General features: G+C 37.9%; 1 protein-coding gene across 6 annotated transcripts in view; it reads left to right on the forward strand.

Annotated features, from left to right (window-relative positions):
• The window catches only part of LOC117419819 (nuclear respiratory factor 1), a 34,268-nt gene extending 10,189 nt beyond the window's left edge, over positions 1–24,079 (forward strand). The window contains exons 6-12 of one of the 6 annotated variants that reach the window (XM_034926409.2): positions 3,596–3,754; positions 4,329–4,535; positions 5,534–5,656; positions 7,480–7,548; positions 8,856–9,013; positions 17,630–17,754; positions 20,152–22,212. In XM_034926409.2, the coding sequence (XP_034782300.1) occupies positions 3,596–3,754; positions 4,329–4,535; positions 5,534–5,656; positions 7,480–7,548; positions 8,856–9,013; positions 17,630–17,754; positions 20,152–20,192 (882 nt within the window). In that variant the 3' untranslated portion in view covers positions 20,193–22,212. Of the gene's footprint in view, positions 1–3,595; positions 3,755–4,328; positions 4,536–5,533; positions 5,657–7,479; positions 7,549–8,855; positions 9,014–17,629; positions 17,755–20,151; positions 22,213–22,236 lie in introns of those variants that run through there. The other 5 variants (XM_034926404.2, XM_034926405.2, XM_034926406.2 and 2 more) reach the window with 5 other exon arrangements.
• The last annotated feature ends 739 nt before the right edge of the window (positions 24,080–24,818 follow it).

Raw genomic sequence — 24,818 nt, forward strand, 5'->3', positions numbered from 1 at the left:
TAAGGATTTATAAAATGCTTACAAATTCATAAAAATAATGTTAAATATCATTTTATAAAAAATATGTTAAATAACCTAATACCTTTTTAAAATATTTTAAACACCATTATGCTTTTAGGGTTCTTTATTGAAAGAATATCAGCCAGTGCTTTTTAGGTCATAGTGTTGTTTGGGATCAGGTTGAATAGCATAGTGATCTTATGAGCCAAGGAATACATAGGATAAAAAACATTGGCCACAAGGGCAGGCAAAGCGGGCAGAAAATCTGAATTGTGGAGGCAGCAAGCAGGTGTCAAGGTGTTCAGGTACAAGTTGTTTTTCTCTTAGCAAAGAAACACAAATTACTATCTTCCATTTAATTGTCCTGCGCCACTTGCATCCCAGGAGCCCCACGGCCCCATACACCTCGTCAGGTAGTTATGGAAGCCTGGGGTGTTGCCAGGTGCGGCAAAGCACAGCATTCACCTTCGTCCTAAAGTAGCTGATGCTTAACAAACGTTGGGGAGTGCAGGCTTGTCACTAGCATGCCATGTGAAGCGCAGGCCTCCTTGTTCTGCTAATTAGCAAGGCCACACTGTATTAGAGCTGTCATTGTTGATTGGCTCCCTGGCGAATTAGAGAGGGACCTTCTCAAGTGCCTCCAGCAACCCTGCACCTCTTAACTCTAACTACTATAATTGGGCCATCTGGTAAAGAGAGACATAGATTGAGAAGGAAGGCAGGATTGTAGAACAAGATAATAAACTCTTCGTTTAGCTTGCCATGCTTCCTGACTATTTTTTGCAGGTTATTCAGTCATTTAAATATAAAGTGGTTTGTTGAATAACAGTGCATTTTTTTTAGCTAAAATAAATACATACGTTAGCAGCTTCACAGGTGTTTGCATAACATGGCAAATCAATACAAATGTGCTCTTGTAAATGACAGTGGGTTTCATAGAAAGAAATATGCATACATTTATACTGTACATACCTACATGCTTACATAAAAAAAACATAGAAACTTCCATTCATATAAAAGTGTATAGAAACAGTCTGATTTTTTAGCGTTATTGTAAAACGGGGGGGGGGGATTTACAGCTCAGCGATGTGTTTTTTGTTTTTTTTTTATTCCCCATAATTTCAAATAACACTTTAGATTAATTTCTCCTGGGATGACCTTCAGGTTTCATTTGTTCCTTATATTCACTAAGAAACCCCACTGAGCAAAAGTAAATAGACATTTTTTCCATTCCACCTCTTCACTGTGAAACTCTGCACAAAGTAGCCTTTAATCATTTCAAGAGGCCCTCATGTCTGTTAAATCATCAGGCCCTTGAAAATGGGCACGCTTAGATCCGGAGAGCTTTCAAAGAAATTGTTTAAATGTTTCAAATTCTTTCAATGTTTCTCAGTTTTAGAAACAATAATCTCTCTTGATCTCAGATCTTTATGAACCTCTGATACTCCTCTATAAAAGGTAAACGCTTGAAAAAGTAAGCCTGCTCCTGACATTTATTTGTGATTGCTTGGTAAATGAGACTGTAGGTCAGTTGGTAGCAGGGGTTTGCAAGCGAACAGTGTGCTAATGGCAGACGATTTGTTTCTCCGATTCCAAATTTAGCATGCGATGTTATGCAGCAGACGCTGCAGAGCCTCAATGTGCAATATAATCCTGATCAGGCCTGCGAATTATCGGATACACTAAGGACGTGGATCTTAACCCCATTGCTACTGACAGTAAACGACAGCATTTCCAGAAAGCAACCACTGTTTGATTTAAACAAACCTCCACCCTAACAGCCTATTATGTAACCCTTGAGGATGCAGCAATCAGTTCCCATTGTAGTCATTTAACCTTGAGACTGCGGCCCAAAATCTGTTTTTGATGCAATACTGACGGGTAGCTATGTCGTCAGGTGTAAGTCTGCTATTTGTGTTTACATGCTGTGTAAAATTAATAATTAATAATCTAGAGTGGGGAGTTCAAGTAACATTTTACCACTTACATCACAGAATTAAGTGAGATTTTCTATAAATATTTTGAGTTTTATGTAAATATTTACCCAAGATTAGGGTCCTATTCACGAACGCTGTTTGGAGATTTATATTTATGAATAAAATTCATGATATTCATGAAACCGCCATAGACTGTAGTTGTAAATCTTACCTAATATGTATTGTCAGAATTTCTTAGATCTCACATTCTTATCATATGAAACACGCAGATATCATGGTAAAGGTGAATTTGATGTTTTAGTGGTCATTTATTTGAAGCTTAGTGAAGAAAATGTATAATGTTTGTTTTTTTATAACGTTTTTTTTGTATATAGGATCTATCTTAATTCCAAGATTTCTATAATCACTCCTTTGTACAATAAGTGACTAAAGTATATTTATAATGATAGCTAGGAGTCCATTAGTTTCTGTTAAACAGGTTGGGATAGCATTTGGATGAGGAGAATTTAAAAGGTGCTGATGTTTCAGAAGTTTAGTCTGGGACAGATGGGCTGCGGATTTTCCCATGATATCGGACCCTGAAATAAAGAGCTCTGACAGCTAATCTACTGAGATAAAAAGATTTGCTAATCTACTGTCATTTACTTAATTACCATCTTCTGGATATCCAGTGTTCTGAAGCATAAAGATGTTACTATTAGATGTTGTCAACTCTAACTGGGCTATGTCTTTCAGGAGGTTTATTTAAACAGCCTTTGGTTTCGTTTTTTTAGTTTCAAATTGTTTTTATTGAAATGTTCCAGTAAAACATTCAGTAGTGTATAAGTGTAAAGTAACATATTATGAATACTAACATGGATAAGTAAGATATATGTATAGATGTATAAATATCTATTTCAATATACGCAAATAGATATATAGTGAAGGTAGAGTCTCTACGGCAATACAAAAGTACAAAACTCTAAGCCAAACATTCAGTTTTAATGGTTTACTGAAAAAGTTTCATTTTTCTTCTTCAAAAGAATTCAATACTTAACTCCTACTGATTTATAGTCATCAAAAAAGTCTTTATTTATTAAAAACATGGTGGTAAAACAAACAAACAAAGCATTTCAACACCTAACGTGTCTTCATTAGGTTCACATGAATCACTCTTTTGTTACACACACACACATATTATATATACAGTATATATATATATATATATATATATATATATTTTCACACATTGATTATCCATGCATATATACTTTTATATGTAATATTATATAGCCTAAATGTGATATTTATCTATTTCATCTAGATTTGGAGCATTGTGGTAAAACAGACTTTAGAAGTGATTGTAAGGAAACTAATTTGATGTCTGTGAATGAGTGTGCACAATACCAATTGCTCTGTTAGTAAGTTTCCATTTATTGATTCCAGTATTCAAAAGTTACATACATATAGCTTAAACACTTTATTTATATATCATTTACTCTTCTAGAAACAATGAATGGCTATTCTGCTAAATTGCAATTTGGGATGTCCATTTAGCCAAGCATTCTTATATTTTCCATGAATCATTTTGCTCTTCCTGAAATGTGTTTAGCTCTCTGGAAATCTACCTGTATTTTTAGGCTTTTCATTACCTTTATGCTTCTTGATTGTTGCTTCAGGCCCAGTTGCGAGCATTCATCCCAGAGATGCTAAAATATTCGACAGGCAGAGGCAAACCGGGTTGGGGCAAGGAGAGCTGCAAGCCCATCTGGTGGCCGGACGACATCCCGTGGGCTAACGTGCGCAGTGATGTGCGTACAGAGGAACAGAAACAGAGGGTGAGGCACTGGCTGGACAGTAAGTTTGCTCCTTTGGGTGTCTGTTGAACTATGATGAGATGTGCCAGAGGAAAGCCATAGGGTATGTTTGGATTGGTTTCAACCCATTGCATTTTTAAAGGAGTGTTAAGCAATGTTTTCCAGAAATTGAGGGAGTTGTAACTACAACACACAAATAATTGGTTCCAGGAAGCAGAAGTAACTTTTCACCTGTAGCACTGTCATTGAAATATCTGCATATTCCAAACTGAAGTATGAAACACAAGCACCAAAAGATCTTCAACACAATAAAAGCGGGTAGTGATATTGCGATAGATAAATAGATAGAGAGGTAAATTCATTTTCAGTCCTTTGTTTGCACTCCTTTAAGTAACATTTCTTAAATGTATTTAGAGCAAACAGAAAATGTATGCACAATAGCTCCTCCCACTTTTAATTGCACTGAATCCATCTTTTGGTGAAATAGAGCAAAGTATTAAAGATTTACAGTTCAACTATCCACCCTAAATTATACTGGATATCAAAAGTGCTATTGTTCCAGTTTGTAAGTTTTTTTGTTATGGTGTGTTTGTAGGTTTCTTGGACACAGGCTCTGAGGACCATTGTAAAGAACTGTTACAAACAGCATGGCCGGGAGGACCTGCTCTACGCATTCGATGATCAGCAGCCACAGCAGCAGCATATAGCGACCGCAGCCACGCACAGCATTGCCCACCTCGTTCCCTCACAGACTGTGGTACAGACCATCAGTAACCCTGACGGCACTGTGTCTCTCATACAAGTGAGTCCCTGCAATTGATAGGGACAAAGAGCTGCAGTGACCTGGGCTTGACCTTCATAGCATATGTGTATCAATTTAGTTGATTAACACCTGTTCAATGATGAATAATAATTAATTTAAACAGAAATTGAGCCATATGTACTCTCTATTGCATGAATTTGTGTTTTACTCTAATGCGTCCTGCCTAAAAGTTAATTGAATTGGACCCTTGGACCTGAATTTCATATACCGGGTTCTGCCAAGTCAGCGCTCAGTGGGGCGTGAAGTTGTCGTTAAGGCAGAAGTGTGTGTGGGGGGTGCGGAATCAGTCAGACTGCGGAATCTGTATCATCTGATCTGAAAAAAAGTGTGTGTGGGGGGTGCGGAATCAGTCAGACTGCGGAATCTGTATCATCTGATCTGAAGCCACCAAACTCCACGTCTTCTTTATCTGAACCGAAGACCACTAGCAACTACTTCTAGGCAGTTTTTTCTATTCACGTGAGCTGCGACATTTCCCCTCAGGCATTATTTGCGCATGGTTATTCAGAAACGGAAATGAATGGTGAAAATGTGACTTTCAGCTATAAGTTGGGTTTGGGCGATCGTTCAAACCGGGGCGTTAACTCGGCAGAATCTGGTAATTATCTTTTTGCTGCTTACATTATCACCTAATATATTGTTGATCATCCTTGTTTTTTTATATCTACTCCATAGCAGGAATGGCTAAATCTGTAAATGATATAGTCTAACCTGTATTAAAGACTACTTTAACATAGAGGATAGGCTGCTCGGAAACTGCAAACATTCCAGCAGTATGAAAGCAGAATTGATCCCATTAGGCAAGAATAAACAAACCCTATCACTTTGTAAGTGTCTATGGTGCATCTTTTAAATTAGATATGTCTTTGCCACAAAAATCTTGGAATTCAATCTGAAGTTGTCTTAGAGAATGTCCTAGTATAAACACTATGAATCGCTGTTAATGAGTGGAAAGGTTTTATTTGAGTCTTTCTTTGTTCCCCTTACTGTATTCGCAGGTCGGTACGGGAGCAACAGTCGCGACTCTTGCAGATGCCTCGGAGCTGCCAGGAACAGTGACAGTGGCACAGGTCAACTACTCCACGGTAACTGACGGAGAGGTAATGCTAAAAAACATCTTCAAAAAATAATGTTCCCACAACTCTCTTTTGCTGTTGATCTTTTTATTTTCACTTTGAGTCAAGTGAAGCCAACTTGCCCTAACACTTCCTGTGCTACAGGCTATAGAACCCCACATAGTTTGCTCTGTGCAACATAGAACACTAGTGTGTAAAGAGGAAGTGAATTTATATTGTTGTGGCAGGAGAAATTGGCTTGATTTAAGTCAAAGTGAAAATAAAGTTTGGGGAAAAAAACAGACTCTTAAGGGACTTGTGGGAATGTTGGTAAGCTAATGAGAGGTAATTTATTTTTTTTTTTTTTTTTTTTTTTTTTTTAAAAGGCCTTTGTTATTACCCCCTTTCAAAACCATTAGAGGCAAGACTGAAAGATTGTCGCCATATTCCTGTAAAAGGTTAAGTTGTGTGATCATGGCTCAGTTCTTCTTGGATGGGTTGAAATCGATTTGTAGAATTAAGGTCAGACCAGGGACCTTACTACTCACTGGACAGGCATCTTAGCAGTTCAGCTAAACAGACTGACTCTGTTAGGAATTGTGACAGATGCTTATACACAGCGCATTACAGCAACTTACTAGCTGAGGGAGCTTCTCGCAAGATTGTCACATCAAGCAAACTGCCATTGCAGTCAGCGTCAAGTGGTCCTTTTGTTGGCTGGTTCCTCGAAAGGTACGGATTTTAGGGAAAGGGTTTGAGGAGCATTAGTCATGTGGGAGCCTGCAGAGCCGCTATCCTGTCTGCACTTACCTACTGAGAATGTTATCAGTTTCAGTTAGTGCAGTATAACTGAAGGAAAGGGTTCATGTTACACCTAACCGCTGTCTGCTCCCCATATTCTTGCACCCCAATACTATTGTATTATACTGCCAGATAGTGAGTATTAAGAACCTTCATATTCAACACTTTATACTTGCTGCACAAGAAATGAATCTGTACTGTACTGGTAGCATAAATGGTTAAAAGTGAAAATAAAGGGGCTTGTAGTTATAACATTTAAATTTTTAGCACTTGGTCACCTATTTTAAATTGAGGGAGGTTAATTTTTTTGGCAGCTATTTTTATACATGTTCATTTCTGCTTTATAACATCTGCTTTATAAAATCTCTACTTCTTAAGCATACATTGTGAAGTGAATATCAAATCTCACTGCACCAGCACTAAGGGAAGGGACAAAAAAAAACAAATAATTTTTTTAGTGAATGTAAAAGTAATGTTGTTGATTAGGATTATACTATATGTTTACTCTGGTCTTCATGACTGTGATTTAGTAAGTATTAAACAGTGATTATAGGTGGAAGAATGGTGAAAATTTGATTTATTATAGATCTTTAACTTGGAGCATTTGTTTTAAAAGAAATTATTATAAAAAATAAATATGATTTGTGTTTTCTCGATTTTTGTTTGAAAATGCATTAAGTTAGTTGGAGGCTGTGCTGTTTAAACACTGGTCTATAATTCTCAGCTGTATCAGTGTTCCGGGGCATTGAATATAGTTAGAACCTGAAGTGGATACTATGTTACTTACACAATATTGTCGCAAAGCATAATCACGGATGGCAAAAATGTAACTTTTTGCATAACACAAAATAACTTTAATTAAAAAATAACATGTTACAGTATGTTTATTTCTGTGTTCTGAATTCACACAAATATTTCACTGCTCATCTTGAGTTTGCTTTACGGTAAAGCCTACAGTTTGCAGAATTGTTTGAGATCTTTCATGAAACTAGCACTGTTTGGCTGTTGTAGCTAATGGTAAAATATACTCTGCAAACTGCACCTTTACAGTCAGGCTTTTTTTTCAGATTTTTCAGAAAGGTCGGCCTTTGACGTGCTACTTTGGGGTTCCAACTGAAAGATCCCCTTTAAGTCAGGTAGTTAAACTTTTATGAAGCTGTACAGTTAGTTATAAATGTTTTATATGTTTGGGGTTTTTTTGAAGAAAAAAAAATAGTACCCAAAAGGATGACCAGAGGAGGAGCGAAGTTCATGACCCTTTTCATGAAAAAAAAGGCTTTTATTGCTCTGTTATGGGTTGATTTTTAAATATTAGTGCATCCTGCTGTTTAGAAGGAATCTACTTTTATTATTGTATGTTGATCAGATTATCAGGGCATTATTGTTTGAAAAAAATGTTTGCCAAACATGTCATGGTCCGAAACCCTAATGGTGGTAGAGCAATAAAAGTCTTCTCTCCGAAAGCTTCTTTTGGGATTGTTTTTCTTTTAGTTAACTGGTAGGAAGATCCCATAAATAATAAAGTCCCAAGAGCTGATGCATTTCATTCATTCATTCCACAAATTAATGAGTTTCAATGTGTGCCATTCTGGAGACTGGTGTTCTTTTAAAAGGAATGCTGTGTTACATTTCCTCGCAAGGTTATAGCAACACTACCAACGCCATTTGCAATTACAATGTACAGCTATGGTCAAAAACATAATTTAGAATTTAGCCATAATTGTAGTACAGTATTTCCTGTTAGATTTCAAAATGTCACGTTTTTCTTAAAGTATATGGAAAACTACAAAGCAGTATGCAATTCAATATGTTAAGGTAACATTATTCAGCAGGTTTCATTCGACTTTATGAAGCAAAATGTATTCATTCTGTAGGGTGATGCAAAACTTTTGGCCATAGCTGAAGAGGCTTTCAAGTTGAACCCAATGCTGTCTTTAGACAGTCTAAGAATCAACCCTCCGTTCTGTTTGCACTAGAATGTAGTTCACAAAGATGGCCCTTGCAGTTAATTCCAGGGCTGGGCTTTAAGGTGGTTGGGGTACCTCTTCCAAATCCTACTAATCTGCAAACATTTCTTCAGAGAATGTTCACTTGCCTTTGAAAGCTGCAAACACTTTGCTTCTATGACATTGGCTTTTTTTTTTTTAATTTCCCTTACTGTCAGCATAGTTAGACATTCCCCATAAATCCACACCTGTACTTTCAAAGCCACAGACTTATATTGGTAGAGTTATAGAAACACTTCAGGGAAAACTGACCTACGATCTAACCTAGCTGCTTTTTCAATCTTAATATTTTGGGAACCGCTCTCTGGAAACTGATGAACATTAGGAGTTGTGAGCCATACCTGCAATGTGAGGTGGGCAGGTGGAGGGTTAAAATGCTGCACTTCAAGCAAGCTTGTAGGTAAATGGTGTGTGTGTTCTACTTCTCTGTTGCGCAGGTGGAACAGAACTGGGCAACGCTCCAAGGAGGGGAGATGACAATCCAGACGACCCAAGCCTCTGAGGCCACGCAAGCTGTGGCATCATTAGCAGAGGCAGCAGTGGCAGCTTCCCAGGAGATGCAGCAGGGAGCAACAGTAACCATGGCGCTCAACAGGTACGCAGGAGGAGGGCATTCTCAGGGGAATTGCCATACTTCTTAATTAAAACAGTTCTCTCAAGCTGCTTCTTGGGATGCTGGCGTTATTGGCTCACTGGTGTCTTAATTTGGGATTAATCCAAAAAATATTTTCTCAATACATCAGTTACTCAGTTTAATACTAATACTTTATTAAACTTTAAAATCGGTCATTGAATTACAGACAACAGAGTGTGCAGTCTTCATTCCTCTGGTCTAACAAAGGATATATAAACAAGCCTTTTTATACTGAACCAGTGGTTACATCAGTTGTTACTTTTTGTAACTTTTCATCATTACAGCTTTGGTATCCTCTTGGTCCTTCTAATAAACATGCTCATAATTCATGCATTAGACACACATACACACCCTGCTAATAAGACCTGTTACTACAAAAGATTGCAACAGGAGAGTAAAGACACTGGTGACCTCCATATCTCATACCCAGATAAGGAATCTGTCCTTATCAGTAATGTTCCACAAGCTTGCCTTTATGTTGAATTTAAGGAAAACACAGACAAGCATAGCAATATATAACATAAAAAAAAATTACAAAAACAACACCTCATTCTGCAACATTGGCTGCTCGCATGTTAGACTGTTTAGTTATGAAAAACAAAAATTGTGTTTCTGTGACGGAAAAATAAATCTCTTTTTAAAATTAATTTCAAATCCAAAAGCACCTTTTTGTAAAATTGAAAAACATGGCCTCCATCACTCATCAAACAACCCTATAACTGTTCTGAGGATTTTTTTTTTCCTTCGTATTTCCCTCTTGAAATCTACCTTTACACTTGCTTCAAAATAGGGGTTGTTGTATAAAGTCATTTAAACATTGATATACATTTTCAATTAAAAAAAAGTATAAAAACAGTTTTTTATTTTCAAATTAAATTGAAGAAACAGAGAATAGTGAATGGCCCTAAATGGTTTACTGTCACAAGATCCACAAGTTAGAATTTCCTTCCAGGAATCTGTATTGCATGGAGGTAACAGCACCTCCACAGACAGCACAGGTATGAGATTAATGATTTACGTGATTGATGCAACAGTGCTTGGCGATGTGGTCAGCACATTTTCCAGCACAGTACACGCTTAGTCCCAGCACTGTCCTATTACTGTAAACACTGATTGCACCACATGCGTTCTTCCCCAGGAGAGCTTGTTACTAACTTCGAAAACAGCTGGGTAGTTGTTTTTATCAGTTGGTATGATGTGTGGTCGGAAAGGTTATTAAAAAAGACAACGTAGCTGTATTTGTTATGTAGATTGTACTTGAATCCTTTCATGCTTGTTTTTTTAGATGTAGTGGAGAATATGACAAATGGATTACAGCTTTAATAAATTTAATTTGTTTCCTAATGTTTTTTGCCAGAATAACTTGTATTCTGCATATGAAGACATCATTTATTAAAGTTTGAATGGTAAAAGCAAATCGTTTTAAAACATTTTCAGATAATGAACACATGTCTGTGACCTTGACTAAACAACACAAAATGAAAAAAGGTAGTTTGTATATACCAGGGGTGGCTAACCCTGGTCGTGGAGAGCCACAATCCTGCAGGTTTTCTGGGTCTTTAAATCATCAGTGGTCAAAGACCTAGGAAACATGTTAGTGTTGACCAATTACGAAAACAATTGGTTGAATTAAGAAAATAATTGCTTCAATTAAGTAATTGAGAACTCGAGTGGGAACAAAAATCAGAAGACCCTGCAGCTCTCCAGGACCAGGATTGGCCACCCCTGGTACATACAGTGAAACCTCACTTGAAGGCCACCTCATTACAGTGTTAACCACCGGCGTAGATTTAGCTAGGGACGGTAGGGACATGTCCCTACCAATGTCAAGGGACCGTTGAATTGTCCCTACCAATAATTTTGATAAATCTGAAACGTCTTTTGTCAAGTCATTTTATCTGCTCCACAAAGGGTTAACTCTCTCAAGCCCCCCGCCCCTCCCCCTCGTTACTCCTCCCTCCTCCAAAAAAACAAAACAAAAAAAAACGCTAATTTGATTGGCTTAGGCTCTTCCATACTGCATCACTGTAACACGGACTCAGTGCGTGGCTGACGTCAGGGACCAGCAGAGTGTGTTGTTTTCATTGAAGTGCGAAAGTGCACAAGGACTCGGGAGTGAAAGGTAAATCTCCGGGTTTAAAATAAAAAAAAAAATTCTAGTCATTCTTAAACGGTGTACATTGTGCCACAATTTTCACATTTATTTTAAAAAATAAGAATAAATATAATCAGTTTAATTCGATGTTTGTGTTTGTTGGTTAATGCGTTGTCACATCATTTCAATCCTCCTTCCTCCCTTTGTAACTAACTTACTCCTTGCTTGATATTTTTGTATCGTGTGTGTAAAAAGCGAACACGAACATATGTATTTGATTGAATGGACAGTGTGACTATCCAGGCGGCTAAATAAATGCACTATATTATATAGGCAGTAATAAAAAATATATAAAAAGTCAAATTAATGGGGGGGGGACGGGGGGGACGACGACAGATATACAAATAAATTTCAGTGCGGCGTGAGTAAAAAAAGGTTGAGAACCGCTGGTTTAGGCTGGACTCTGGAAAGACGCTCATCTGAAGTTGCCGCTTGCCGGTCAGGCTGATATGAGTGTGAGCCACTGACTGAATGAAAGCCAGGTGCCGCGGCTGAAGGTATTGTCAGCTCGTCAGCAACATAGTTTGAGAGAATAAAGCTACCTACCTACCTACCTATTACGTTAGCGACCCTTTGCTAGCTGCTAAGCCAACGTCCTTGGTGGCTAGCTAGCTTGTTTCACAGCTAAATCATTATGTGTGTGTGTGTGTGTGAGAGAGAGAGAGAGAGAGTGAGTGTGCGTGAGCATGTTTTGATATCGTCATTCAACTAACGTTAGCTAATCACTTCAATTTGGCTTTAGGTGACTAAAGCATAATAGCAACCAAAAAAATAAAGATGGACATAAGGAAGTTTTTTTTACAAAAAGTCAAAGTGTAAGTAGGAAGATGTTATTAAAGTAATAAACACAATTGATAATGATTCTCATAGCAAATGAAAAAATAATTTACTAATGAAGTTAACAGAGTCATACTTTCTCTCTAAACAGCATGCATCAATTTATCATTTTATCAGGCGAGTGAAGCAGTGCAGCCTGGTAAAAGCAGTACAGAGGCAGGTGGAGCAACAGGGTCGCAGGTGGGGTCTGTAATGGCTTAGTGATTATAACAGTGAAAGTGTTAGACTCAGTTTTGAGATATATTATTGTTTGAGGCACATTGTGATATAATAGTAGGCTAATGCTGTATAGTAATACTCAGCAAATAAAGTTAGCATAGCCATATATTTTCTCTCTATATGGCATGCATCAATTTATTATTTTATCAGGTGAATGAAGCAATGCACCCAGGTACGAGCAGCAGCACAGACACAGGAGTGGCAGGCAGAGCACGTGAGCGTGCATGTGCTCATGCTTGTAGCGCCAGGGGTATTGGTAGCTTACAGTAAGGCTGGGATAGGTTATAATTCTGGTTATTAGTAATTCTACAGCAGGGATGTCAAACCAGCTTCCAGGAGGGACACTTTATCATAGTGTTTTAAGTGTATACCAGCCAACTTCATGTCAATCAAATTGTCCTCGATTCATGTCCAGCATTCATTTCAAGCCACCAGAAGTTACCATTTAACAGCTGTCTCCTAAAAAATTTCTTCCCGGGGGGGCATGCCCCCGAACCCCACTAGCGACCGTGACTCTGCCCGCCTACAAAATTGTGTCCCCACCAATGTTCAAACCAAACCTACGCCCTTGGTGTTAACAGACCTTCAATGTTAAACCCACCGACTATTCAGGCCATATTTTGTTGGTCTCTTGACAGAGATTTCACTGTAATTTGCAAGTACATGAGAGTTCATTTTAGTCCAGATGTCATCATCCAGCAGTATTCTTCTCTGGATGGATGTCAGGGTGTGCATGTGCGTGGCTCATTGTCCTGTCAGAGGCAAAATCCTTCTGCTGAGCTGCCTCCCTAGATGCCTTGTTAGGGATTGAAAGTGCACTGCACTTGTGTGTAATGCTCACCTGTTATCACAATAAAGGATATACTAATATTTAGGTTTTATATCAATATTTGCAGAAGCATTTACTGTCAGGCCAGGACAGAACACGTTTTATAGAAGCTTGGTGATCATATTGTTAGCACACAATTGACAGGCAGGTGTTTGGACCTTTCACTGTAAATGGCAGGTGTTTTGCTGATGGGTTGTGAGTGAATAAAAAGTAATTGTGTGTCCTGGAATAACATTCTTTAAAGTTCCTCTCTGCTGTCTGAATAAACAGGCATCTGAGAGAAGCAGTGAGCAGAGAACAATGTGCTTCTCCTGTATCGTTACTTTTACCTTTTTGTAAAACCGTTATTTCCATTAGGAAGAACGTAGCCAATTTTGTAATTTTTATTTTATGTTTCCTCTCCGATTCCTAGTTTGACTTACTGCATCAGCCCCACCTATACCATACCTCACCTTGTTGTGCCATATGTCTCCATTGGCTTTTTGATTGCATATTCCTCCTAATAGCTCTTTGGTTCTCTGTGCTCCATTTTATACAGTGCTGTGAGACGCAGGCTGGAAAAATCTGTAGGCTCCACTAATCAAAAGCTGTTTTGTTTTTGTTTTTGTTTTGTTTTTTTCTTATCACCAATAGGTACCAACACCATCTGCCAGCAACTCTGTTTATCTTGCTGCCCTTGAAGATTGTTTGCAGTTCCAGAAATATATAATTATTGATTTGAAAGACAGTGTTTTCTTTTTAGGTTGCTTTCTGCCTCACATGCAACGAAAAAGGCCATTCAGTAAAATAAGAGTTACTAAGCTGCAGTTGTGATTTGCCCTTAAGGCCATGTGAGAGGGGAGTTCATCACAGCTGAAAACGCCTTGTTGTATAAAGACGGTTTGGCACTCCTCCTGCCACACCCGCCAGCAGGACAAAAAGAACGAATTGTTAATGAGAAATAAACTCCTTGCAGCTTTGAAGTGAGCTCAATCGCTCAGTAAATGAAACCACAGTAATAGCTTGGCTTTGAGAGGTTTTAGTAAATTTACTGTTTTCTAAACACACTGCTTTGTGCGACTGAATAATAGACCATCAAAACAAGTCCATGTAGACAATATCGCTGCACCACTGATGTAGTTTTGAAAGACAGCAGTGTTTTGGTTTTTATTTGTTGACTTTGCCCTTCAGCTGCTGAGGTTGTCTTACTCATGTTTCTCCTGTGTCTTCAGCTGCATTCCGACTCTTTGAAAAAAAATACATTTCCTTGCTCACATTAAAAAATAAGTCTCTTTGGTCCCAAAAGTAAATGATTCAAAGGGATGGAAGGGCTGCACAGTTTAAACAAGCTTTTCTAAGAGTGTTTTTAAAGTTTAAGCCAGTAGGCCTCACAAAAAAGGAGTTACAGATGGCTTCAATACTATAATTATATTTTTTATTCCCCAAATATTGAAAATGACTGACCTGTCCTTCAGCGGTCATGTAGGTCACAAATGCTTCGGGTTTGCAGATTGGTTCAAGTGTACAGTTTACCTGGAGACCGCACCTTTGGCTTGGGTCGCATATGACCCACAGATAATATTATGAGGAACACTTGTTAAAGGCAATATTATGAGGACCACTGCCTAAAGGCAACAAGCTCCTGTGTGTATCATATATTAACATCAGCCAGTCCCATGAGAGATAACATAAGCTTAAGGATAAACTGCAGGTTTATCCTATTCTATGGCCACATTACCCTAGAAATGCCCTTGGTTTTGAGACTAAGCCAACTGAAATTTCTAAGGTGGTAATAGTAGTATGTAGTGCTGTAAGGAGATGTATAATATTATTATTTGTTTATTTAGCAGGCGCCTTTATCCAAGGCGACTTACAGAGACTAGGGTGTGTGAACTATGCATCCGCTGCAGAGTCACTTACAATTACGTCTCATCCGAAAGACGGAGCACAAGGAGGTTAAGTGACTTGCTCAGGGTCACACAGTGAGTCAGTGGCTGAGGTGGGGTGGGATTTGACCCGGGGACCTCCTGGTTACAAGCCCTTTACTTTAACCACTGGACCACACAGCCTCCTAATTAAAAAAAAAAAAATTAAAAAAAAAAAAAAAAAAAATACTGTAATGTAGTGAAGGCATTTTAGAAATTACCAGTGCAATTCTTTTTACAGAAAATAAATTAATACATAAAAGTACATTATCACTAAAAAGCTTCTTGTGTTTCTATATAAAATAAGTTACAATAACAGATTTCGTTGGTATTATTATTACTTCCCACTAGGTGGCATTACTAAATCATCAGTATGTCATTAAAATGGGTGTGTCATGAATTTAGGGGATTTCTCTGAAACTAATATAGATAGCAAGCTTCAGTGGACCATTTTCTTTCAAGAGCCATGCTTTTAATTTGAATATAGTCTACAGTTTTATTGAATAGCATGTTGAAGCCCCTGGGTATTTGAGGAGCCTTATACATCATTTGGGAGTAGTCTTATAAACCATATTCTTTGTGGACTGCTAATTCAAGATATCCAAGTACTGTATATACATATGTGGTCACTTTCATAGTGGTTTCACTGACCCTGTAGAGGATACTACTGTACTGTGCAGTGCTGACATCCTTGCAGACAGTATTACTGCCCCACTGAGGTAGTTTTATAGGACAGTAATGGGTGTTTGTGTCTTTGACCGTCATCTACTATAATGGACTAGATGGCACCCATTTGTACCAGTACTTGCATCTTCTTGTACTTGCACTGAACTGAACTGCCCCATATTTTGCCATATTGTACTACTGCTCTTAATTATAACTATTTTCTGTATCTTGTAGTTGATTTTACTCTTAAAGGTATCCGTATCCACGCTTTTTAAAAAAAAAAAAAATTTGTACTTGCCAATTAATTTTTTTTTTTATTGTTTTCTCCCCAATTTAGTAATGTCCAATTATTTTTAGACTCAGCCCACCGCTACCACCCCTGCGCTGACTCGGGAACAGCGAAGACGAACACACGCTGTCCTCTGAAGCATGTGCTGTCAACCGACCGCTTTTTTTCACGCTGCAGACTCACCATGCAGCCACCCAGAGCTACAGCGTCGGAGGACAACGCAGCCCTGGGCAGCTTACAGGCAAGCCTGCAGGCGCCCGGCCAGACCACAGGGGTCGCTGGTGCGCGGTGACCCGAGGACAAGCTGGCCGACCTAGCCCTCCCCCGGGCGGTGCTCAGCCAATTGAGCGCCGCCCCCTGGGAACTCACGACACCCAGACTATAGGGCGCATGCTGCACTCCACGCGGAGCACCTTTTACTGGCGTATCTACGCTTTTTGTAATTGCTCTTACTTGAAATCGTTCTTAACCATTTATCATACTTACTACGTGCTCTTAATGGAATTTACTTTTAAAAGCAAATATCTTTAAGTTTATTTGCTCTTAGTCGAATTTGCTCTTAAATGTAATTATTTACTGTACTCTATTTTGCTCTTATTTGAATTTGATCTTATTTTCTACTGATTTTACTGTACTTTATAACTGCTGTCATCAGTAAGGTGATATTGTGTCATGTGATATTTTGCAATGTGATACTTTGTAACAACTGCTAAGAAATAATAATAATAATAATAATCGACTGAGGTTATCTTACTCAGGTTTCTTCTATGTCTTCAGCTGCATTCTGACTCTCATGAGGTGGAGGAAAATGTTGTGATGGGGAGGGACAAGGTGCTGAATGTTTTGTGAGACTGCACTGCTGTAGGGTGTTAGTCTGCCTCTTGTGTATCACTTTTGTAATTCCCAGACCCAGTCTTCACTCTAGGTGGAATCTATTGGTTCTGTGCCAGCTCTTAGCTTAAAGGGACAACAATCCTGTGACTCAGCCTTGGAATGCACAATTCTGTGTCCACCACAAGCGTGCCAGGCCTGATCTCTCCAATACCAAATCTGCACTGACATGGGAGGCGGCAGATGTCCTGGCTTTTGACGCACTGCGAGGACATCCATTGTCCAGTTCATAACTGCCGATTTGCAATAACTTCCTGGGTTTAAAAATACACAGCTGCTGAACACAAATAAAGCTAAAAATACATTTCAGCACTGGATTATTTTTAATCCTGGAAATCGGTGACTAGGGTAGTGCATTCTAGTGAGGGACTAATGATGCCAGGGTGAAACCTCCTGGTTTTTTGTGTGTGTATCAATGCCACTCATTTTACATTTTATTATACCTGTTTACTTTAATGTGTTTAGTTTCAATGTTCCTCTTTCAAGTTACTTTTGAGTTCTTTTCTCCGATGATTTAGATTAAGTAGTTTCTCCACTTGTGTTTTTCCTCCTGGCCATAAGCCTTTGGACTGCACTTTGTTTTACTTGATTAGCTGTGCTGTTTCACCTGCCTTTGCTTGGTGTATACATAAACATCCTTGTGCAATAATTGGTATCCAGCCAGGTTTCCAAGTACGGTTCTCCAACACAGTTAGCTCAGTATGTTTATTTGTCAAACTGTATTGCCTGGCTAATTTCTCTGCTTCCAAAAGTCTCTAAGTGTTTGTGTGTGCTTTTCTTTCTTCAGCGAAGCAGCCGCCCATGCAGTAGCTACACTGGCTGAAGCAACCCTACATGGAGGGGGGCAGATTGTGCTTGCGGGAGAGACTGCGGCTGCTGTTGGAGCGCTTACAGGCGTCCCTGACGCTAACGGTACACTTTGATGTTTATATATATTTTTTTGTTTTTGAATTTACACAGCTGATCTAGATTGTAAGAAAAAACATAATATAAAGTGAAATCTTGTTTGATGTTCCACAGTTTGACTTCCAATTGGGAATTAGAGTTTACAGCCTTCATGTCACACCCAATCACTACATAAGGAGCTCCCAGGTTCCTATGCTGTTTGAGCCTACCCATCTTATGGGTGCTTACAAAGAGGGCAGCAGTGCCCATGGAAATTCATGCAATCAGTTTAACCTGCTTGCAAAATAAATACAAAAATACCTCTTTTACTACTAGGTTTATCAGAGGGAGAAGCTACAGTATGGCACTGCTGCCAACAGCATATGGCAATAGTCCAGTCTATGAAGGTTTTCCTCCTCTGCTGTATACTCTGCTAGAACAGTAGGTAATGGTGAGAGTTGTTTAGAAACGCTGTGTATTATTTTGTTATAGTCTACTAATATTGGTATACCTGAGGATCATGGGAGGGATGTGTGCAATGCACATGCTCTATAGAATTACCATTAATTTGTCATGTAGCTTCGCATTCCAATTTAGTCAACGTGTCACAGTAATGTAATCCGCAGAGGGCTTTCATCCTCCAGATTTGTGCAGCGTTCCTGTAACCTAGTTTGACATAATTTTAGACATAACCTGTGCAGGGTTTTAAATAAATGATGACTCCTCTCAAATTTGCATTGCAATACAAAACAACAGATTTATTGTTTTTCAAAATCATAGAAAAGCAAGGATTTTTGTGGATTCTTTATTATTTCAGACCAGTGGTTTATCTTCATAAACTTTTTTTGTGTGTGTTTGTGGTGTTTCAAGTTCAGACAGATATGTAGAGTTTTGTCTCAACCCTAAAACAGAGTGCCAGAAACAATATAGTTGTGTAACAAACTGTGTAATTGCTTGCGAATGAAACATAATGGAGGCGCCCATTTACATTCTCTGTATGGACACCTGATTCATTGTCTAAGCTATTGAAAGCTTTCTCTTTAGAACCACTTGTTCAGTTTTGATGAAACTGTGCATAAACACAATAAGATGCCGTTGACGTGCTTTGGCTGTTGGTCAATCTGTGACCTACTTTTGTTTTTTGTTACTCCCACCAGTTATATGTTATTTATATCCATAGCAAGGAATGTGTGTAATACTAGCATATCTTATTTTGATTATCATTTTGTGTTTATTAAAACAAAATATTTAACTGGGGCTGCAATATTTCCTTTTAACTGTATAGAATGGTGCAACAAAAAGTTACATATCCTGCTTTTCCATTGAATGGGTGAACTTTATGCTCCTTTTATACTTTAGAATTTTGGCTGAATCCATAGAATGTTAAGCCATACCATAAATAAAGAACATTCTTAGCCACATAATTGCTTTTTGCTAACACGGATAGCTAGGTCCACTTATAATATGGCTGGATAAAGGAAACATTGAATAGAAATGTGCTGAATACCCAGTTTTGCATGTGCATTATCCATTCAGATCGCTGGATAATTCTGAACGTTTTTATAAAATATTTGATATCCCACAAAAAAGTGAAACAATGGAGAAACAGAGGACAGTATATACTGTACAGCGCCTGGAACTGAATTTGACTTGGAATCTTTAGCTGTAATAGAGCCATAGAAACTGGAACACCCCATTCAATGTCCTTCTCTTCTTCACATACTGCCAATTCCCCCCTACGATCGTCCCTGTGAGGTTTGTAGCCCCCACAGGAACCCACCTAAACAGCTTTGATCCACTCCATTATCAGTCCATAGACTAATCACCCTACCAGCTGTCACTGCTGATACTGTAGTGGTTTAATCAGGAGGCCGTCTGCACATCACGTGTGCTGAATTAGGGGAATGAACAGGAACTGAGGTTATATTTAAAAATTAAAGCTGATTAGCGGGCATTAAAACTACATTTAAAGAAGTGGACATCAGGACCCCTTGTACCATTAGTGCAATATGTGCAGTAGTTTGCTTACCCAAACCCCCCCAAAAATATGTCTATACAGATATTCCTATACCAGCAGTAATCTATGTATATTGCAGTGTCTTCTGGCTCTGGACACATTTTATAGATGGATTATTCAACAAATGTGATATCTGGTTCATGCAGCAGCATTAACGTCAGTTCTGCCATAGAAGGACCATCCAGACTGCTAGAAATATGCAATTTGTGAAGATGGGTCTGTGATGGACTTTGATGTTCACAGCGAACTGGCCACGAACCACAACACTTAATAAACATAGAGCATGAAGATCTGTGCAAATTGTAACATTTATATAAATGTTTCCTGATATTCCTATACCATTTACCGGTTACTGTTTTCTTCTTTTTTTTTTTCCCCTAATAACCCCTGGCCTTGGTCTGCTGCAGAGGGCAACTGTATCTATCTCTTTGCTAAAATCTTCCAGTGACCTAACCTTAGCCTGCAACAGCTTGGTTGCTCTAAAGAAGCTCATGTGACTGCAGTAATCTACAAGCAGTAAACAGCTGGGCTGGAAGCTGCCGGCTCAATCGCATGATTGTTCCGCACTGCAGGCACAGTCTTGTTGACAACATGCCTGGGGCTGCTATCTTTGATTCAAGACAAACTGCACCAGTCTGGACAACCAGTAAACTATCAAGTCATTACAGAAGTTATTGCTTCATGTGGCAGCTGCCTCTCCATATCCATGTGTCCTGTAACTTTCTACCCATGTGTCCTGTAAACCTTTTTTGTTTTGCATAGTAATGCATGCATTATCTGTTTATATTCCTGAAATACTTTTTTTTTATCCTACACGTGTTTTTGTTAGTTAATTAATATTTCTTTTCATCAGATTAAATCTCTGTAGATCATAACATTTTTCAGTACTCAAAAGTACTATACTTTTCTAAGCATTTTTTGTTGTGATTATATTCTGTGTGTTTTGATTATAATAAAAAATCACTCAACATTACTATCCCTGTCCTTAAATCTTAGGTGACTCTCAGGTGTGTGCGAAATAAAAAAGATCTGTATTTGATGAACATGTTAAATGAAACACTAACATAATATATTGTGTGTAGCTTTGAAAGAAGTAAGTATGCAGTACACATCAACACATCCTCGTTGGTTGTTGATGATGGTTGCAGTCCATTGTTGTACCTGCAATATGTGGTTTTCTGAATGAACAGTTTAGTTTCCAGGTGTATTTTGAGGGTGGTTCACGGCAAGTGTCCTTGTTTTGTAAGAGAGAGAGTCTATAAAAGCTAAATATCTAGTAATTGTTAAAAACATAGGACACTGGTACAGTAAGCTAGTGTGTGCTGACAACATACTGTAAAACATTAATTAAAGGAAAGGGTTAAGAACAATTTCTCAATAAAAATGAATTGGTCTGCAATATATACTAATTAGAGAAACAAGAACATTCAAATTTACACTAATAAATTCGCAAAAATCAAGTAGGTGTGAGGTTAATTGGACCTGGAGAAATCCTATTGCCTTGTTGCTGCCGCCACAGACTGAAACATAATGGGGAGAGTCATTATAATGTTGCATAGTTAATAATACTTTCAACAATAATAATAATAATAATAATAATCATTCGTGTATTGATGCTTAGTACTGCATTGACATTTCTAGTATTATAGCAATACAATAAAATTAATTAACAACATTCAAAAAAGATTAGCCTAATCATAGGACTTGTCAGACCAGATGCAGATGAAAGACACCCTTGTTGTATCTGTGCAATTTAATCAATGATCTAAGAGGAGGAGATTAACAGTCTGCATCTGCAAAGAGGGATCTGTAGTGGGGATGAAAACTGTTAGGGGAGGGATATTGGTCAAATATTTTATTTTTATATACTTTCAACCTATTTTTCCTAATTAGCAGTGACAAATAATACAGAATATTCCGTTCAGACCGTGGGTTTTGTCTGCACACAGCGATCAGGACCGAAGGAGATAGTGTGGAATAAATATACTGTTCTTTATATAATTTCTTTGGATTTATTTATTGTGGTGTATATCCTTACTACTGTGTGTGAGAACAAAATTGGTTCACCAGAAGATAGTCCTCTTAATGTGGCTGGGGGCTGCCATGAATAAATGGTTAATTATTCCCTGAGCCAGGGATCCCTGTTGCTGGCAATGGGGATATAGTGGCGATGCCCATGCATATATGTCACACTTTATCGTTTTACATGTAACTGTAGAACTGCTTATCCAATTGTGATCAAACTTCCAAAGGACACTATAGGGTGGCCTTCTGTATGTATGTATGTGTGTTACTTACCTTTTTTACATCCATCTTGTTCTTGTGTGAAGGGGTCCAGGTAACTGTTCATTTCAGGTTATATATTTTAACATTGTGGAGTCGCCTCTTTTTATTTGTTAACCTGAGAGGTCTAAGGGTTTCTAATTGAAAGATCAGCAAGACTTTTTTTCTGCCACCTTCTGTAAATGTACTTATTTTGTATGTCTTTTCAGGTCTTGTCCAGATACCAGTGAGCATGTACCAGACTGTGGTCACCAGCCTAGCCCAGGGAAACAGGCCGGTTCAGGTTGCCATGGCGCCTGTCACCACCAGGATAGACAACAGCATGACTCTGGATGGACAGGCAGTGGAGGTTGTGACCTTGGAACAGTGACATCTTATTGGTGCAGAACACTGTAACTTCCTTTCTCCCTCCCTAGAAGCTCCAATGTGAAGTGGTGCAATCATAGAGGATACGGAGGTGTTGGACTAAAGGGCTCCTGGTGCAGGGTTTTATAAAGTTTATTAAAAAAAATGGACCATGTGCAGGGTAACACAATTGTCATTGCATATTATTCGCTGTTAATGTTTTTTTTTTATTTTTTTTTTAGTGGCTGAATTTTGGCAGTTTGTGTGGCGGAGGTTACATATTTATTACTTCATGTATGCATTTCCTATCTGTTCAAAACAAACAAGTTAACCAAAAAAAAAATAATTATGTACGACATGGAGGCAACTAAACAGGGGCCAAGCTAAACAAATTGCTTATAAAAAAGGAATAATCAAGGGCCAGATTTTAGATTTAAACATTTTTACAACCGAGCAATGTGCATCTATTTTATGAATGAAAGAAAAATCAAACTGTTTATATTATAGAACTAGTAACAAACAACATGGGTACATCTTTGAGTCCTTTCTTGCTTACTTTTTTGTAACATTAACAGCTTGATTTTCTTTTTGTAAAAAGTAGTTCAGATTGCTCAAGGCTTATTTATGTATTTATTTGTTTTAATATTTAAACAGTTCTGGTGGCTATTTCGATTTTCAAATGAACTAGGTTTATCATAAGAAGGTTAACCAATCACGAAAAGAAAAAAAATGAACTGTCCACGAGGAACAAGAAGGGTTTATTATTTATTTTACCTGGTGCAAATTCAACATGACTCACTCAATAACAGTTTATGCAGAATTTGCAGCTCCTTTCTTCTCTCTGTGATGATGAGCCTTGAGACCCAAGGAAACTTATTTAAACCAACACCTTGAATGCAATCACCTGTCTTTGAACACCTTGCTCAGGGACGGCACATTTATTAGAATCGGCTTCCACTGGAAAGAATAGCTCCAGATTTTTTCACTGCAGTCTACAGTAATAATAGCGAGTCATTTCCCTTATCCTTTGTTGGCCCACTTGCTGCTGTTTTATATTCCTGGAAAGCTCTCCATTGTGACTAATAATGTTCAGTATCTGCAGGAATTACAGAAGCTGCCTAATTATAGTTAAAATAATGGAGTATTGAAAAAGAGTGCATTACATTTGTCATTTGATTTCAGTATTTGTCTACTGGTTTTATGTTGTGGTAGGTCAGCCAAACGAAGAATAATGGTCTTTTATTATTTTTGTACAGTTAGTACCAGAATTTAATGGGATTTGCTCATTTGCATTTTTATTTTGTAAGTTTTGTTTTTATAAATGCAGAACCTTTTGCATCAGATTGCCTTAGCCATCCCTCTACATGCTGTGTATATGTAATTTTTTAAGTGATCAGTCCAAAAAGTAAAGTGTTGTATTTACTGTTTTATATTTAAAAAAAAAAGTTATTTGTATACATTTCTCTCTGTCTGTGGAAACGTATTTGCATATATAACAGGTCTTGCCAATAGGAAACTCTTATTATTTTTATAACTGTGATAATGTAAGTTTGAGTTAACAGTTCAAGATTTCCTGTATTTACAGTAAATGAAGTTGTTTTGAAACACTTAAACACAGTCATTGAAACAGTACAGATACAAAGCATGCAGAACATGTAATACACCACCAGTGTGACACATTTGATAATAAATTGCTACTTGGATGAATTGTGGGAATCTTGGTTTATTGCCGCCTTTATTTTAAAAGATGTATTTCCTTATGTAAGCCTTGTCACCACCAGCCAGTATTGGGGACATATAGTACTGAGATACCTTGTCTTCATTGCTGAAGTGTATGTGAAATGTACATTTTTTATATCACATTGTCATCCTAGTTCCTCATGAAACATCAGCAATCTCTGCAGTCTTTGACACAGGCTGTTCAGCGCCTAGTGCAGTCCTCTGTCAAAGTCTATCAGACCAGCTGTCTCATCGTAACTGGTAATTCTTCCTTCAATGTATGGATTTACATTGTGCGTAGTTTGTTTCAAAGCCAAGGCCTTGCTGAGAAGGTGTGCCTCACTGCAATGTTGCTTCCTGCCTGAAGATTTTATTTCACCTACCTTCATATAAAGGTGAACATTGTCTAACCATGATTAACTGAATTCATGAATTATGGTGTCATCGTGTATGTACTATACCTGTACACAGTGATTTTATAAATTGATAATTTGGTTAAATTACTATACAGTGAATCCATATGATTTTGGATAAGTTATGGCTAGCCTATGTTGATTAAAATTGTTTCATATGTCATGAAATAACAAGGAGGAACAGTATTTGAGTTACCTTAAAAGTGTGTCAGATATTCAAGTCTATAATTTTAAGACTTCACATATAATAAATAGTCTTCAAATAAATTACACTTGGTATTTAATATATATATATATATATATATATATATATA

The sequence above is a fragment of the Acipenser ruthenus genome, chromosome 14 (genome assembly GCF_902713425.1).
Source record: "Acipenser ruthenus chromosome 14, fAciRut3.2 maternal haplotype, whole genome shotgun sequence".
In the NCBI taxonomy this organism is placed as follows: domain Eukaryota; kingdom Metazoa; phylum Chordata; class Actinopteri; order Acipenseriformes; family Acipenseridae; genus Acipenser; species Acipenser ruthenus.